General features: G+C 43.4%; 1 protein-coding gene across 5 annotated transcripts in view; it reads left to right on the forward strand.

Annotated features, from left to right (window-relative positions):
• Positions 1-16,189, forward strand: part of VIRMA (vir like m6A methyltransferase associated) — a 35,553-nt gene extending 19,364 nt beyond the window's left edge. For all 5 annotated transcript variants that reach the window (XM_075825907.1, XM_075825911.1, XM_075825908.1 and 2 more), the window contains 12 exons: positions 502-1,046; positions 1,164-1,399; positions 1,955-2,201; positions 2,308-2,525; positions 5,039-5,171; positions 9,325-9,474; positions 9,557-9,717; positions 10,927-11,023; positions 11,128-11,291; positions 11,449-11,780; positions 12,556-12,696; positions 14,537-16,189. In XM_075825907.1, coding sequence (XP_075682022.1) covers positions 502-1,046; positions 1,164-1,399; positions 1,955-2,201; positions 2,308-2,525; positions 5,039-5,171; positions 9,325-9,474; positions 9,557-9,717; positions 10,927-11,023; positions 11,128-11,291; positions 11,449-11,780; positions 12,556-12,696; positions 14,537-14,694 — 2,582 coding nt within the window. In that variant the 3' untranslated portion in view covers positions 14,695-16,189. The remainder of the gene's footprint in view (positions 1-501; positions 1,047-1,163; positions 1,400-1,954; positions 2,202-2,307; positions 2,526-5,038; positions 5,172-9,324; positions 9,475-9,556; positions 9,718-10,926; positions 11,024-11,127; positions 11,292-11,448; positions 11,781-12,555; positions 12,697-14,536) is intronic.
• Positions 16,190-18,822: the final 2,633 nt, after the last annotated feature.

Here is an 18,822-nt window from a genome sequence, read left to right on the forward strand (position 1 = left end):
GTATAGGCATGTCCTCTATATCCATATTGTTTAGGGAGTCATGAATGGCCCAAGCCATGTTTCTATTACTGTTCATGTGAAGCTCCTACTTTTAGGCAAATTGTGAAGGAATGTACTTAGGACTTTTGTAATATGTATTAACTTGTCCCTTGAGTGATCTAGAAAAACGATTTTAGGTCTAATGTATCGCTGGCTGCGACATTCCCCGGCAAAATCGCCTGTCTGCTGCATTCTGGAAGGGTTTTGTTTCTGATGACAACCCCTTTACTACAATAGAGGACATTAACAAAATTAGTGCAAGGATGAAGGTGGAGCAGATACCCTTAAAAACTATTCGGCTGATCGCCCACCTCAGTCCACCTGCACTTGCTCATACTGGTGGCGTTTTGTAACACCTCATCCGGTGGCTGCTACAGGACGCTATGGAGAAAACGTCACTGACTCTAGAGCCATATACTGTATGTGTTGGATTATATGTGTTAATCTATGTTTCTCTCACAGGGCAGCAGAAGGACTTGAAGTGGAATCTGGCTGTTATCCAGCTCTTCTCTTCGGAGGGACTTGATACCTTCATTCGAATCTTGCAGAAAATGAACAATATTCTCATCCAGCCTTGGAGGCTTCACGTCAACCTTGGGACCACTCTGTACAAGGCAATAACCATCTCCTTGGCTCGCTGCACTCTTTCTTTACTCAAGACCATGCTCACAGAGCTTTTACGAGGTGGCTCCTTTGAGTTTAAGGATATGCGGGTCCCGTCCACTCTGGTAACGTTACACATGCTCTTATGTTCCATACCTCTTATTGGAAGGCTCGACGGAGAGGAGCAGAAAATTCAGAGTGATATCATAGACATCTTACTGACTTTTACACAAGGAGTCAACGAGCAGTTGACTATCTCTGAGGAGACTCTGGCCAATAATACCTGGTCATTGATGCTAAAAGAGGTGCTTTCTTCTGTCTTAAAATTACCCGAAGGCTTCTTCTCTGGACTTGTCATTCTGTCCGAGCTTCTACCCTTTCCACTACCCATGCAGACCACTCAGGTAAAAATATTGGCGAAAATGATCTAAATTCCTCTTTTACGTCAGATGTGCTCACACAATCAGACCGGAAGCATCAGGCGCTAATTCTAGAGAATAATGGTTTGTGTTCTCTTACAGGCTATTGAACCTAAGGACATTGCGGTGGCTTTAAACACCAGGAAGCTGTGGAGCATTCATCTACATGTACATTCCAAGCTCCTTCAAGATATTGTGAGGTCCTTTTCTGGGACTTCATGTCAACCTATGCAGCAAATGGCCAGACGCATTGGTATTCAGTTGTGTGACCTGGCCTCCCCCACCGCTCTCTTAATCATGCGCACAGTCCTGGATCTTATTGTGGAAGACCTGCAGAGGTATGTCACATCCTTTATAAGTCCCTTGTGTACTTGCCACTCCATGGGCAGTTTTCAACCCCCAGGCACAACTATAGTATGTCTTTAGTGCAAGCACCCTGCATATAGTAGCCTCCGGCATGGCTTAATAAGCATCTAGCCAGGGCAGGCCTTGGGGGGCCTTTGTTAGGCCTTGGCTGCCATGGCACCCCATCAGAGGCCCGCTGATGGGTGACTGAGGGAGCTCCCGCCCTCTGTAAACAGCTTAAATGTTGCGGTCGCTGCCGTTTGAGCAGGATCCTGACTGTCATCAGACAACCGAGCACCCGCTCCAGCCTGCACTGGGCACCCATGCAGAACTTAGACTAGGCACTTGTGAAAAGGCGGCAGCCTAGCCTAAAGCCCCTTAGTGACCGCTGTGAAAAGGCGTATTGGTGGTCTCTAAGGGGTTAAATTCATTGATGTGATTTAATTAGTGGACTTCAACTTTACAATAATTATTTCAAGACTTGCTGTCAGATATTTTTAAATCTGTGATGTTGTTGTTTGTGATATTAACGTGATACAATCTGTTAGTGCCCCTGAAGACAAGAAGCAGTTCACAGGTCAGACCGCTCGGCTGCTCGCTATTCTTGACTCGTTGGCTGCCCATAGGGCCTGCAAAGTAGCAATTCTACACCTTATAAACGGAGCGAAAGGCGATGAGCGATATACTGAAGTTTTCCAAGAGCTACTGACGTTAATGAAATCTGCAGGAGACAATGTCATCCACCAGCAATGTGCAGAGTATGTGGCGTCCATTGTGCAATACCTCTGTGACCAGGTACTCTTTACAATACTTTTCACAAGCTTCATCTTTTCATGTTATAGCATCAACTGGAGCATTCATTTTATTTATTTTTATTTTTTGTATGAAATTATTTTCTTAGGACATTGCTCTCATTCTACCTAGCCCTGGAGAAGCTCCCGCATCAGAAGTAGATCAGCTTTCTAACTCCTTACCAACCAAAGACCATCTTGCATCCATCTGTGATGGCTTGATGGAAACATTAGCTAACAATGACAGCAGCTATACTTCACTTCTTACCTGTATCAGGACTATGATGTTCCTCTCTGAGCATGATTTTGGGTTCTTCCACTTGAAGAGGTAACACAGAAGCCGAAAATAATGTTTTGGTTCATTGGAATTTTTAGGGGTTAAAGTGGGGGGACTTCAAAATATAAAATGATATCCCTATACCCATATATTGGTCTATATATACCCATTTAGTGCTCTAGCTACAGTATAAATTAGACACCTAGCATATTGGGAAAGTGCCACCCAGCAGTTTACATTTATGTGCGACTTCATGCAAATTTCCATAAAAAAATGCATTCAGAAAATCATGTTTATTGCGAAGTGTGACCCGAGCAGAGCCTGAGATGCTCAATAACTGCTAAAAAAGTTTAAAATGTGCAGAGTTCAAACCTGTCACTTATGACTATATCTACATTCACATAAAACTACCAAAATCTTCAAAAGTGTCCAAAAATCTCCATGACAAATGGTCTGAGTTGTTGCAGGGGGTGATTTTGATGGGCAACTGTTCATCTCACACCTTTTAATTAAAAAAAATCTTTGTAACAATCAGAGCACTCATACACTATCCTCTCATTGGTAAGTGGGGGTCATAACAATGAAGAAAAGTTCCTGTATCCTTTCTCTGGGGTCACTGGAGACTGTACAGGGGTAGAGATATGCAGTAACCGGCTGGGATCATTCTTCCTGCTCTCACTTGCAGCTCCTCTTCCCCTCCCTCACACACACAGTAAACCTAGAAGTGGAACTTTTTATCCTGCTCCTCGACGTCATATGAGTGCTGCTCCCTGATTATTGCACCTAGAGCTCTGCTCATATGAAAACTAAGATTATAGGCAAGATCTAAACTCTGTCCCTTTTATATTCTAGTTGAGGAAATCATTTAAAATCATAAACCGTTACATATGTCCTTGACAGTGAAAGTGTTAAAAGGAAGGGTCACTTTTTTTTGTTTTTTTTGTTATTATTGCACCTGAAATAGAAAATTAATTCGCAATAAGCCATAATTAAACTTTTGTAGCGTTTGTGCATACAGCTCCCCTGCCTTTCCATGGTAATAGACTTTTAAACACTCTAGTCTGATCCTCCAGTCATACAGCCGTCCATTTGTCCGCTAATTCTTACTAACATATGGGAGGTTGAGCAAGAAGTAGTAGACGTGAATGGCAATATGACTCCATGATTAGACTATTTGTAGTTTGTTACCATGTAAACAAATGTCTGCATGGAGAACTGTAGACCGGTTTATTTTATTCAGACTATTTGCAAAGTCGCTTCATATTAGATACATTGAAATAATAACAATAAATTTGGTTGCAATGGTGGATATTTTTCTAGTTATTATGAAATAACAATTTCTACATCTTTGCATTTTTGTCGGTCACTGTTTTCGAGATCTGTTTGTTGTCGGTGAATAGAATCATTCAGAGGCTGCAAACCTGTCCTGATGATATGCTGCACACCTAGCCGTACAGCTCGTTCCAGTGTATAAGCGCTCTCCTAACAAGGCTTGACACTTCGTTAGCAGCAGCATATGATTTGGACAGGTTTTCAGCCTTTGAATGTGCACCTTGCTTTCACTGACAGCAAGCAGAGCTATTGATAGTGGCAAGGAATGAAAACACAAAATATATAAGAATGTGGCAGAACAATTCCATTTACATGCAGTGTTGTCGACACATATATCCATCTATCAAATAGTTCATATTGATGCATGATACTTTTCATTCCCTAAAGAACGTGTCAAAATAAAGTGCTGGAGCCCGGTATTGCAGCACCAAGGAAAGTTATTTATTAAATTGCCAGACCATATCTGGTATTTTATTTATATTTATTTATTTTAATCCTTTTTCCGAATCTGTAAAGTATCTGATATGTACCATAAGTATTCAGACTAGCTACATGCTTCCCATAGCAGGTGGAATGCTGACACCTAGTGGCTAGTTCTAAAACTGCAATTCTTTTACATGCATAGACACAACTAAAAAACACTAAGTAATATTTCACCTGATTTATAGCCACTTTAAAGGAGTACAGACATTTTTCTTTTGATAGCTTTAAAAGTAGGAAGGTTTTTGTGAACTGCAAATGCAACCGATATGAGCGTTTCCTACAGGAAATGTAAAGGCTTGCAGATTTAAAGCCGTCACAATGAATGAAAATCTGGACCTCCACATTCTTTGGAGTGGCGAGCCAAACCCTTTTTAAAGTCTTTTGCCGCCGGGAATTTCAATACATATTTCACACTTTTGACATAAAAAAAATAAAACCTAAATTAGATAATAAATCCTATTATACCCACGTACTCAAATATTTTCTGAAAGTAGACACCTAGCACATTACACTCCTGGACGACTCCATGCAATTTTGCATCAAAAGATTCATAAAATATTCATGTTAGTTGCTAAAAGTGTGACTCAAGAAAATCCTCAAATATACTAAAAAAAAGTTCAAGATGTGCCGAGTTCATACATATCACAGTCTCTGAAATCACTACGTTCCGTATTGTAAGAGCCGCTCACAGATCTGTCCCTGTCTGCCTGTTATAGACTTTTCTATGTGTTTTTTTTTTGTTTCTTTAGCTCCATCAGGAAACGCAACAATGCCCTCCTCCTGCTCCTGAAGAGAATAGTGTGTGGGTTTGGAAAGGACACCGGGGAATTGGCCTCATCGTTCTTGGATTTCATGCGACAGATCCTGAATTCTGATCCAATGGCAAGTAAACGTTGTCTACCAGATGAGAACTCTGGACATTGAGTGGCTGTCTATAGCAAAACTGAAAGAAAGCGGTTTTGGGGATGGGGGATGTGAACCTGCATGAATATGAGAAGCTATGGTAGTAGACACTTAATATTCCCATCCTCTGTCCTGGACCTTCTCTTATCAAGGACTCTTGAAACCCAAATGAAGATGCTTTATCCTGTCCCTATACAAATGCAGTAATATTCCTTAAATCTGGAAATGAGCCCCTTATTCTGGCACTTGCTTCTGATTGTAAGACTTCCACTTAAAAAAAACAAGTCTATTTCCTATTCTGAGCTGTTGCTGCTCTCATTGATGTTGGATTAAGGGATCTCTTAAATATTACATCTCAGGATTTATATATTCACTACATGGCGATTGCATGAAAATCACGCAGCATTCAACTTCTATTAAACAGAACCAGGCTATGCAACTTGTCTCTTGGGATATTTTCCCTGTAACTCACATGATTTTCAACCGCCATGTGGCCATTGTTAATATATTCTATTGGCGCTATTCCTTTGAGTGTCTTTTGCTGTTTTCGGGAAAATTTATTTAGTGGATTGTCTGTGTGTGAATGAGCCTGCAGGGTGGAGCCTGTTGTTTTTTTTGTGAGGACTTTAATCAATCACATTCACAGTTGCTCATCAGAGGCTCTGACATCACACGACAGACCAGTCAGCTGTCTGCATATAGAGGAGGCTGGTGAATGATGTATTATAAGAGGACTAGACTAGAGCATAGCCTCTAATATCCATGAGTAGCCATTTTGATGGTAGTAGTTGCTCTCCAGCAAAACTACAACTCCCAGAAACCCCTGACAGCTGCAGGTTGGAGACAACTACTACAGGACATACCCTGCACACAGACAATGGACTATTCCGTTTCTCAGGTCTACTACCTTTTTTTTTTTTCTTCCTTCCCTTCCTTCCTTATGGCTTCAGGGTGGTGGTCAGCCTGGATTGCCAGCCTTGTCAACCCTTTGAAGGTGCCAGGAAACCAGGCAATCCGCTGCCCTCTCCCCCTACGGTCACCTAACCCCTTCTACTTCTGCAGGTGGCATGCCGGAAACCCCCCCTGTATGTGAGGGGTTACCGAAGAAGTGACCCTGCACACACCCAAAGCCTTCTGAGGGTAATTATATGGTGTGCCCTACTAGAGCTCCCTCTTATGCTCATGTTGAGTACCCTTCGTTCCACCACCGTGTCCTGGGCTCTATAGTTTATCAGCACGCTGCAACTTTTTTTTGCCGTTTCTACGCCAGCAGGGCCTCATTAATTTAGTCCCTGGAGGACTAGGCCGCAGTCCTCTCATGGTTTCATGTGTGATCCCTGTCCTATCGCTGTGCTGGCTGCTGAGGACGGCGCTTGTTATCTTCTCACCGTGGGCTTTCAGTGAGGCGGCATTGTTTTGTCAGCGCCATCCTCGGGCCGGTTAGTTTTGCTTTAGCTTGCTCCCGAGGAGACCTTCGTCTCTGCAGTCCGGCTATTTGGCTGTACACCGCACCAGAGGTCTGGTAAGCTAGTCAATTTTTTTCCTAGGGGACTATTTTATCCCTACAGGTGGGTTCCCCTCCAACTGATATTTGCCTAGTCCCGGTCTCTTTTTCACTGGTAATATAACTTCCTCCTGGGAAGACTCCAACCGACAACTGGCCCCTGTGATGGTGGGAATTTGTGGTCGCTGAAATAAAAAATTACCTTGTAGCCATTCTGCCTCGCTATTCTCCCAGTGTCTGCAACCCAGAATGACGAGTACAACGCACCCGCCTAGGATGTGGCCCCCCTGATAGGGGACCTTTCCAGATTCCTCCAGACTATATAGAGCAGTCCCTAGAACGCCTGCCATCCCAAATAGCGGCTGGAATCAATGTTCCCCTAAATTCTCCCCAGTGTATTCTCTTCCTTGTGGAAGGCCAGGTCAGAGGCCCAGAAGCTCCAGGGACAGAGACCGCTTTTCTTTGGGTTCATTGCTGGCGTCCCCTGTTAGTACCAGTGCTGGAGAAGTTACATCCCTGCAGTCGCAGTCTGTCACTGTCTCCTCTCCGGAATCATCGGACTCTTAATTGTCAGAACAAGACACTAAAATGGCAGCTGCTACGCAAGGATTGATATGAGCTGTCAGAGAAACCTTACAAGTTAAGTATCACTCCCCCCCCCCCCCCCCCCCCATCCCCTCTGGGGAGAATTGTTTTTCCACCATCACCAGCCTCTTGTTTTTCCAAACCACAGCGAGTTTGGGGAACTCCTTTCTTAGGAATGGAATCACCCCGACAGACACTTAGCTGTATCCAAATAAACTAATATCCTGTTTCAGAAGGATTTGGTCACCAAATGGACGGTCTCTCCTTCAGTGGATCTGCTTATGTCACGACTGTCTAAGAGCACCACCTCGCTGCTGTCCGCAGCCGTGTACCTTAGCGATTCTCTTAACGAATAATTGGATTGACTATCTAGATGTGCTTTTGTGACAGGCGTCTGGATGGAATTATTTTGGTGGCCACTGGCAGCAAGAGTTTCCTCCTGCCTCAGAACCATCCTCCATGCGAACAGCCTTCCCAACATTCTGAGATTTTGTTCCTTTGGTAACTTCTCTTTTCAGAAATAAGAGAAGCCCAGATGCCCCCCAGACTCTGGAGCTCCATCCTTCACGGCTTAGCCCTTCTGGCATGGCCGCCCTGAACCCCAGAATCTCTCCACTTCCAAAACATCTTCTGTCTGAAGAAGTTTGCCCACTCAAGCCTTCTCTTCAAGTGGGGAGGGGGAGGGGCTTCTTTCCTATCAGGCGATCTAGCTTGCTCACATGGATGCCCGGTTTCAAGAGGTGGTTTCGACCGGGTACAAAAAAGTCTGATTGTTTTGCCAAGTCTGTTCTTTCTGTCAACCCTTCCTCAAGCCCCAGGTCGAGCCCCTGTTTTTTTTTTTCCAGGCTGTTCGCTCTTTTCACACGTGGCATATTTTTTTCAGAAATTTCTGCATCTGAAAATCGGTTTCCGATCATCTGAATGTGGCTGTTTCTGCAGAATATTCATGGGTTTCTGCAAGTTCCGTTCAGATGAATGGAACTAATTTTTAGTTGCAGAAATTCCTGCAAAAAATCTGCCACATGTGACTGCAGCCTTAGTCTCCCGTCCTCGTAAGCCACAGGGATTAGGTAGTGTTCCTCCCTTTCCTTTGTAGCGAAGGTGGTCTCTGCCGTTCACAACAATGAGGACATTGTTTCCCCTTCCCTCTGTCCTACACAAGGGAGCACCCGCTTCATTGTGGATGTGGTGAGATCTACCCTGCTAAAACGGATTCCTTATGGGCTGCGCAAGCGCTTGGCGACTTCCAAGGCTACTATTGCTTGTTGGCTCAGGTCTGTGATTCTGAAAACCGGTCCAAGGGTAAGTTTTCTACCTTTCAGGTTACCACCCATTCCACTAGGGCTGGGTGCATCCTGGGACGTACGGCATCATGCCAGTCTCTCAGGGTTGCAGGCTCCTACTTGGGCTTCGCTTCATACCTTTATGACGTTCTATCAAATTCATACGTGGGCTTCCTCTGATTCCTGCCTGGGTTGCTAGTTACTCCAATCTGCTGTGTGTTTGGCAGGTCACATGGCAGATTCCTTCTTTTGCCCACCCCCTGGGTCTGCTTTAGTACATACCATGGTTCTATGTGCTCCAATTACATTAATGAGTGTTGGATTTTGTACTCACCGTAATTTTCTTGTTTAATTCATTGGGGGATGCGATTTTTGGCCTTTTTCGTTTTACGGGGCCCTATAAGCTTTTTTGTTCTGCTTGTTTCATTGTTGTTTTCCTGAGACCATGGATGTATTTTATATCATTCTCCTACCACTTCTGTACAAACTAAATAGTCTAATGTCTGTGGGATGTATGGCCTGCCTGGGCAGGGTCAACACTCTTTTCCTAGTGTCAGCCTCCTAGTAGCAAGGCCCTATACCCATGGTGCTGTGTCCCTCAATTCAATGAGAAGAGGATTAAAAAAACCGTTCTATATAACATGATTGGTCCACACATCATTTTGATGACCGATCCTTTTTTAAATGGCTGCATAAATAATGAATGGAATTGGTGGAACGTTTGGTGCACTGGGTTAACCCTTTTGCTCTCTTTGCGCAGACATGCGGAGATGACGGAGTAATGATGGAAGTGGACGGCGCTCACCATTCAAAGACTCTTGGTCTCAGCTGTGGGGAGATGAAGCAACTGCTGCTGAACAAGGACGAGCCTGCACAGAACCTGCTCCTGGACCTGGAGAAGATCGTTCTGGTAAGTTTGGGATTTTGTTACATCCCTGACAAGGTTTTTCCATGTTAAAGATGCTGATTGTGGCGATTTCTGTGTTCTCTAGGAGCAGTCCAAAGAAGATGACAGTCTGGAGTCTTTACTGGACAATGTTGCTGGATTCCGGCAGATACTTGAAACTGCAAAAGAGCCCATACCAATGAGTGAGCAGGATGTGGACCCGGTGCTGCCAGCAGGAGACTCCCTGCAAAACCTATTCAACAACAGGTGAGGAGTTTAAGGCCAGGCAGACCAATGTTGCTTTAACAAAGGGTTCTGTAGCTCAGACGTGAGGGATGCGTAGAGAAAATGGCGTTGATCTTGCTATCAAATTAAAGATTTATAAGATTTGAAATAATGACAGACACAAAGCTCTAGGTGCAGTATCTGGGGGCGCAACCCTCGTTTGAAGATGGGGGGCCGGATTGAAAGTTTTTTACTATCTTGTTCCGCGTCTGTAAGTGAAGGAGAAAGCTGCAAGTGATATCAGGAAGCTCTGTTAGGCCCCATGCACCCGGTCCAGGATTACGGGCACGGACGGCTGTGGATAGTCATCCGTATTAGCGCACTGAGCTCCCATTATAAAGTCCGGGAGAACGGTCCATAAAATAAAAAAACAGGACACGTCCTATTTTTTTCTGGAAGGTTTCTAGGGCCCGGACACCTTCCCGTAAATATATGTGAAGGTGTCCGTCGGCCATAGAAATGAATGGATCTGTAATTACGGATGAATTCTATGGTCATGTGCATGGGGCCTGACTATCATCTCTCCCTGTACAGCCTTCAGTGACTCCAGGGGTAGATACTTTTTTCTTCATGTTATTACCCCCTTACCAAACCATAGATGATATGTGCTTTTTCACATTTAGGGGGGACATTTTTTTTTAGTTCAGTAAAGTGGAATCAGGCCACGTATTGGCTCAATGACCCAGATGTTACCACCATATGGATCGCAGAGATTTTTGGTCTCTTCGGTTCTGGTAATTTTGTGATATGTTGATGTAAACATATGCACATCTTGAAATTTTATTTTTAGGATTTGTTCTGCATTTCAGGCTCTCCCTGGGTCAGAGTTTTAGCCACAAACAATGATTTTTCATGCATTTTTACAAAATAACATCCTTTGATGCAAAATTGCATGAAGGCACCGAGAAGTGTAAAGTGCTCAGTGGCGTTTTCACAATGTGTTAGGTGTCCACTTCCAGAAAACTTATGGGTAGGAGATTTTTATAATTCAGGTTTTATTTGTCTGTCAAAAAGCGAAAGGGTTAATGTAGTAGTTGGATGTGTTGGCGATCTAACATTTGTGGCCAACTTAAGGGATCAGATGGGCAACACCATAACAGCTGGCACCGGTTTGTGATTACTTTGTCTTGCGGTCAGTGGTTCGGGTAAGATTTCCACATGGCATCATCTCCCCTCTCTCTTCTTTTGTAGGACTGTGTACGTTCTAGCAGATGTGATGGACGAGCAGCTGAAGACTTTTTCATTTTCACCGTTTCAGCCTGAAGAAGCAGATGTTGATTTAGACTTGGTATAAAACTTACCTTTTAATGTAAATCTAATCACATGTAATGGACCTGGAATGTTCTAGCTGCGCTCTCACTTCCCTTAATACGACGTCTGTTTTAATTTTAGGTAAAAGTTGATTTAATTGACCTTTCTGCCAAATGCTGCAGTGATTTTGACTTAAAAGCAGAACTGGAAAGATCCTTCTTGTTGGAGCCGTCATCACCGGGACGGACAAAAACCTCCAAAGGTTTCAAACTGGGAAAACACAAACATGAGACGTTTATCACAAGGTGGGTTTTAGGTTCAATTCCGGAGCAGTAAAGGATTCAGCTGGCAATGGCGTAAGTTGCTTATACATGAAGGTTACGTGTTGAGGATGTAAGATGAGCTGGTGGGAACTGGTTTTTTAATGGGTGACTAATTTGCAGTCCTTCTTTCCTGTCCTAGTGGAAAGTCAGAATACATTGAACCAGCCAAAAGAGCCCACTTTGTGCCTCTGCCACGCGGGAGGGGCAGAGGAGGATTTGGACAGGGAATGCGCCCCCACGATCTCTTTAGACAAAGGAAGCAGAACACAAGCCGCCCGCCTTCCATGCATGTGGATGACTTTGTGGCTGCTGAGCGCAAAGAAGTTGTTCCTCAAGTTGGAATCCTTCCACCCAAGAGACCACCAAAACTTGCCCAGAAGATTACATCTCGTGGTGGATTTCCAGGAAACCGTGGTGGCAGAGGGTTATTTCATAGCCAGAGCAGATTCTTTACTCCTCCTGCTCCTAAAGGTGGGTTACAACTACTTACCCATCCAATAAACTCAGTTTACTAATTATTTCAATGTGGATTTACAATAGGGATGTGGATACGCTGTGACAGTGGATCACAGGGAAATGCAACCCTATAGCCAATGGAATGATTTACAATCACACAAGAGTGACCTTAAAGTGAACCTGACACATTAAACATGGAGTCCTATCTGTGGGCAACATGTTATAGACCAGGAGGAGCTGAACAGATTGAGATATAGTTTTGTCAGAAAACATTCAGTTTAACTTGTAATTTATTGACTTGATGTCCCTGCTCATTCTGGTCTTAGGAGTCCAGTGGGCGGTCCTATTCAGTGATTGACAGCCTTCCCTGCGAGCGTGCATACAGAGAGAGCTGTTAATCACTGATCAGAACGGCCCACTGGAGTCTTTTTAGCCCAGAATGAGCAGGGACATAAGTTATACTAAATCTAGAAAACTATATATTAATCTGCTCCACTCCTCCTGTTCTATAATGGTGACCACGGATCGAGGAGCAGCTTCCCTGTAACGCACCTGTAAAAATGTGAACTAAAGGGTGGTTGCCCCTATCACATGCCAGGGCCACATAGTCACAAAATGCTTCTGGGCAAAGACTAGCTAAAATAACGTTGCTATGTAACCCACTTAAGCCCAAACCCCAAATGGGCATGCTCGGTAGTCTTCGGCGAGAGATCCTGCCCATCCATGTACACTAAATGTGCAATATATTATTCTGGCCCAACTTTTCTATATTTTATTTTGTTACATTCAGTTAACTACAATCGTCGTGAAGGTGTTCGTGTCCTAAACTGGACTGCTCAGCCCACTCCAAGAGGAACGTATGTGGAGAGCAGAGGTGCTCAAAGTAACTTTGATCGGGGACCTCTGCCTTCTCTTAGGCAGAGCTCTGCAGGTTAGTAACCACAGTACTTGTAATGGCTAATATGTAGCAAAGATTACCAATAGCAAAGCTGATACTTATTGTTCCATCTCCAGACCAGACTAAAGGGGTTCTAAACCCTATAAATAAAGATATTTAGTCATGGAATGACTAAGGCTCTGTTCACATCATGTTTGGGGCGTAGACTCTGCATGCACTTTTGACGTGGGCTACCAAACCTATGTCCCAGACCTATGTAACTGTATCCCTGTACAGTGGCATAAGCTTGCCAATAACTCATTTAAAAAAAAAAAAAATGCAGTTGACCACTCTTAACACCGTTAAAAAAAATAAAATAAAGTATTCCGGGCAAACGTATGATCGTTCTATTGCCACGTTTTGCTATTGAAGTCTGTGGGTACATCAGCGTAAATGTTGGACGTACACTACAGAGATGATGTGAGCACAGCCCAGCTTTGTATGATGAACCTTGTTTCTATCGTGCATCGTTTTCCAATTCTTTGAATACAGCCTGCAATGCTAGCAATGGGTGTTTCCGTCCTGGTTGCAATGACGGTGCGCAGGGTCATACATATATGAATACATTCACTCAGTCCACACTAGGAATATTAATATACACGTGCACTATTACATGTGTGAACTATGGGTGGTCCCCGAATTCTGGTCCCCTCCAGCAATTGGTGCACAGCTGCGATGTAACTGCTGGCATCCAATCACAACTGCAGGAAGGGACGGATCCATTTCTCCCCCGTGTTAGGCGCTGCTGCTGGTGGCGCTGGGATCGCTCAAAACACTCTGAATTTGTGTAGGCTCTGTCTTTAGGCACACTTTTTTGGTTTTTCCCCTCTGGCCCATTTTCTAGACTCTGAGTCAGAGTAATTACAGTAGGAGACATATAACGAGCAAAACCTAGATAACCTCAGGTGGCCATTACACCATTTTCATGGAGCGATTATTAGCCTGGCCATCATGCAGTTTTTGAGTGGATTCCGTCACCAGCTTTCCCCATTCTCTACAGTGGAATGCGATGACTCTCATACTGCCAAATTAGACACGAGAGGAGAATCCTCCCAACATGTACCTTATGTCACACACTGCTTGCTCCACATGCGGCCAAAAGTTTTCATGTGGACAACCTACTCATCTGTGCGGTGCATGCCAACCTCCAAACCAAGCATCTGTGGCCACACCACCCCTGTCCCCACTATCTCAGCCCCCCCCCCCCATAATTTCCCATGTCTTCTCGATCATCAGTGTGGTTACAACATTTGCCCATATTCCTACCTCTTGCATTTCAGTGGTTTACCTGGACAATAAACGAGTAAGGCTATGTTCACACGCTAAACAAAAAACGGCTGTAAAATACGGGGTGAAACCGCCTCTGATTTTCAGCCGTTTTTTAAGCATGAAACGTTTTTTTGATGCATTTTTTTATGGACGTTTTTGGAGCTGTTTTTCTGTTGACCCAATGAAAAACCGCTCCAAAATCGGCTCAAGAAGTGACATTCACTTCTTTTTTCGTGGTGTCTTTTATACGCGGCCGTTTGAAAACAACGCCCCGTTGGGACGAAATGCAGTTTTTCCCATTTTGTTTTGTTTTTTTGTTTTTTTTAAATCAATGGGCAGATGTTTGGAGGCGTTCAGCTTCCATATTTCCAGCCGTTTTTCGGGGCGTTTTACGGTCCGAAAAATGGCTGAAAATAAGCCGTGTGAACATACCCTTATGTTCATTGCACAGAGGTCTTCCAAAATTTCCCCCATACTCTGTTATGGCAGCAGGTTTAGGCTTTTCATAACTTCAGCATCGTATTTTTACTTGATCACACTGAACAATGTTCTATTTCTTGATTAGGATACCGTCCAAACCCTCGTGAGAGAGTTACCAGGGGCCGTGGTGGTGGTCTTGGACCATCCTGGACTAATGTTGCAGGCGGTGGAAATGCTTCACGTGGAAAATTCCTTGGAGGAAATGGCAACAGAGGACGTCACGTCCGTTCCTTCACCAGATAGAAGGAACTCCTCCGGACATGTTATATATGTGAATATTTTGAGAGATTGTTGGAAAGCGACACAGCACTGAAGGACCGATGGACAACGGTGTGATATGGCCGCACCATCCAGTATTGGGCCTGATACTAAATGTATTTTGATACACATTCAAAGTGCAAAACATTTTATTTTTATGTACAGTATAGTAACTTTTTGTCGTTTGTCTTATTTCTTTGGTTAATTTTTTTTTTTTATAATAAAATGATGAATAATCATAAGTTGCTATATTTATGGTGCATATGATTCAGTGGAACTGTTCGTACAATAGACACTGCCTCTAAAGTATTCACCTCTGTGGCTGTTTACAGTGGATTTACGAAGACTGTTGTCATTTTACTTGTAAAGATTTGTTCTCTCTATCTCGAATTACAATTATTAAACACAATAACTATGTGCCTAAATATTCACCCCCTTTAAGCCAGCCATTTTTGTAGCCGCTCTGGCTGGAGTCACAGCCTTGATTCTGTGGGGTTGAGCCTCTATAAGTTATACAAATGTAGACATTATTCCCATTGTTCTTTGCCGACCTGTTTAAATGGGTTGTAAAGGGTTAGAAAAATATGTCTGCTTTCTTCCCCAATGGGTTGTGTCTGGTATTGCAGCTTAGCTCTATTGCAGTAAGTAGGAGTGAGCTGTAATGCCTCACACAACCTGCGGACAGGTGTGGTGTTGTTTCTGGAAGAAAGTAGCCAGGTTTCACTAATCCTTTACCACCCCTTTAAGTCCTGTCAATTTGCATAGGGACTGTGTGTTAAGTCAATGGGGAAAACCAACAAAACCGCAACCGCAACACCATGTGAATTTCATCTGTATTGTGTGAATAGGATTTGATAAAATCCCACTCACCACAGTCTAAAATACTTGCGGTCCGCACTGTTTGGCTCAAGCAAAATAAACTTATTTTGTGTCCGAGGCCTCTTGGTGCCCGCTTTGTATGACCACTCTTAAGGATGTCCTACGTTATACAGATTAAACGTTGTGCCATCCATTTCTTATTAATGACCACCAATACGCCTCATTAAGGGGACCTTATTTTACAGTGAGCACTGCAGAGGTGTCCTGGCTGTCTGACCGCTCACTGTAATGCCTGGTGATGGGATTGTACAACCCAATATAGAAAGGACCCCAGGGACAGGGCACACTAAACAGCCTGTGTCGTAATGCAGAGACCTATAGATGTACAGTATGCCGATACATTATAAACTCCAAGTAAAGGTCACTCATAATAATCCCTTAATGGAGTTACAAAATATATTATATGCATTTTTTTTTTAATATCATATAAAGTTTGTTATTCAAATGTTATGTTACATAAAGCAAATGATTTATGTGCCATGCAACGGTTTGTGCCTCATCTCCTAGATTTTATTTCCTCTACTCCACCAATACAACAAATGTACACCTTTTTTTTTTTTGGTTTCCCTACGACTGCAATAAAACAATTAATTTAACTGCTTATTTAGTGTGAACGGCATAACATTTTTCCAAAAATACTTTTTTTTAATTTATTTTTTTTATTACCACCCCAAAAATATACTTTTGTATATGTATCCCCTGCCTACAAAAAAACAAAACCAGAACTCCGTATAATACAAGGCCACGGTGAACCACTGAAAAAAAAGTTCTGTTCTAGTAAGGGGTGAATAACTTAGTTATTCAATGGCTTTGTGTTGATTAATTGTAATGAATAGGATTTACTTATTGTTTTTACTTTGCCATTAAAAAGTGTTGATTTTTTTTTTACATTTTTTTTTATAAAGCCTATACTAAATCCTCTGGATTCTATGTTAATACAGGCGTTCCCCACTAAGAACGTTTATCACCTATCCACAGTGTAGCCATTAAATGTATGGTTGCTGGCTGCCCCACCCTGAGCCCCCTACCTGTCGCTCGAATCGGGGTCTTGAGCCTCCTCCTGATCGCATTGAGGAGGAGTTTGAATGGAGCTGCGATTGTACATTTATAATCGATCCTGTGAATAGGTGTTAAATGTTATTAGTGGGGAAAAAAACCTTTAAGGGTATGAACACACCGCGTAAACACTGCGGATTTCCCGCAACGGAGTAATTACGTAAAATCCACAGCGTATTACAGTAACAGCAGAGTGGGTGAGATTTTAACAAATCTTGTCCCCACACTGCGGAAAAAAAACAAGTTGACCTCCGATGCCGTTTTCTCAACCGCAGCATGTCAATTAATGCTGTGGAACCGCAGCTCTTCTCTTGCGGGTTTTCACCATTGAATTCAATGGGGTGCTTAAACCTGTATCAAAGTGGTGTGTGTTGTGGCGTTTGTGGCAGAATCACAGCGATGCCCCCACAAAAATCGCAAGAAATTAAAGTTATTACTCAGTTTCCTGCTTCTCCAGGCTGGCTTCCTGGGATGATGTTTCAACCCTTGTGACCGCTGCAGCCAATCACAGGCTGCAGCGGTCACATGGCCTGCAACGTCATCCCAGGAGGGAATCTGACTGCATTATGCTACATCTTCCGGCAAGTGTATGAACATTTAGGGATATGACTGCAATTTTGGCAGAATCGCTACCGATATTTCCAACTTTGGGAAAAAATGTTCAATGGTTTAACTGTCAGACTGCCACTAGAAGAAGCTTACTGAAGACAGATTTATACTAATTAAATAAATGTCTTCAGTAAACTCATAAGCTCCCCCTAGTGGTGGCTGTAGGCAGACAGAATTTTCTTTAAAGAGGCCCTGTCACCAGATTCTCAAATCCCTATCTCCTATTGCATGTGATCGGCGCAACAATGTAGATAACAGTAACGTTTTGTTGTTTTTTTTTAAACGTTCATTTTTGGCCAAGTTATGAGCTATTTTATATATATATATGCAAATGAGCTTTGAAATGGACCACTGGGCGTGTTTTTTTTCGTATGTCCAACTGGGCGTGGTTTTTTTTTCGTATGTCCAACTGGGCGTGGTTTTTTTTTCGTATGTCCAACTGGGCGTGTATTGTGTTTTTAACTGGGCGTGTTTACTTGTTTTACTAACTGGGTGCTGTGAATAGACGTGTATGATGCTGACGAATCAGTGACCAATCAGCATCATGCACTCCTCTCCATTCATTTACACAGCACAGAGTGTTCTTACTAGAACGATGCGCAGCCACATACACAAGTGTCCTGATAATGAATACACATGACCTCCAGCCTGGACGTCATGTGTATTCAGAATCCTGACACTTCTTAATCTTTTCTGTGAGATTTCCAGCAAGCCACGCGTAATCTCAAGAGATTTTGTTTTAGGCATTTTCAGTTTGTGCCCCCTCCCTACTCGAAATCTCCACTGTGCTGAGCGTTTTTACCAAAATTGTTTTCATCATGGTTGCAGTCCCCAAACTGAAGGGCATGATGATCATACTCTATTTAGACAATTAATGCTATGTCATCTTCTGTCCTTGAGAAGCAGACGGGTAAGATAATCAGGTTTCTCACCAACCTGGGGTGGTTGATCAACGCAGAAAGGTCACATCTCATCCCTGCCAGGGGGTGCGAGTTGGTAGGCTTCATCCTGAATACGGTTCACATGTCGGTGAGCCTAATTCCAGAAAGGGTGGACTCCATCAGACACGGGAAGTGGTGAAGATCAAACCTGTGGCTATCCACCAGAAGATGGTCCTCTGACTTATGTCTGCTGCTATGGATGAGACTCTGGGCAAAATGACATATGAGGCCACTGCAACAGGAGTTGCTAGAAAGGTGAGACAGACAACTAGGCTCGGTAGAGGAGTCGTCCATCTTGTCAGGGAGTTCCCTAACGTGGCTGAACCAAGAATACAGATCCATGATTCTGGATAGTTCTAATGACAAACACCTCTAGCAGAGGCTGGGGTGCTCCTATTCTAGGCGCCAGGGTTGCTGGGCCCCAGCAGAATTACCTTTTTCCTCCAATATCAGGTAGTTGAGGGCCTTGTCTGTAGCGTTCTAGTAATTGCTTCATCTTTTGAAGGGAAAGCCGATCCAAGTCAAGGTGGCATATGAGTTTCCTTAAATGACGATCATCTCTAGGGTCCTGGCAAAGGACAGGCAGGACAGAGACATTATTCACTTTTGGCCAAAAAAGGCACGGTTT

This window comes from Rhinoderma darwinii, chromosome 5 (assembly GCF_050947455.1).
Source record: "Rhinoderma darwinii isolate aRhiDar2 chromosome 5, aRhiDar2.hap1, whole genome shotgun sequence".
NCBI lineage: Eukaryota > Metazoa > Chordata > Amphibia > Anura > Rhinodermatidae > Rhinoderma > Rhinoderma darwinii.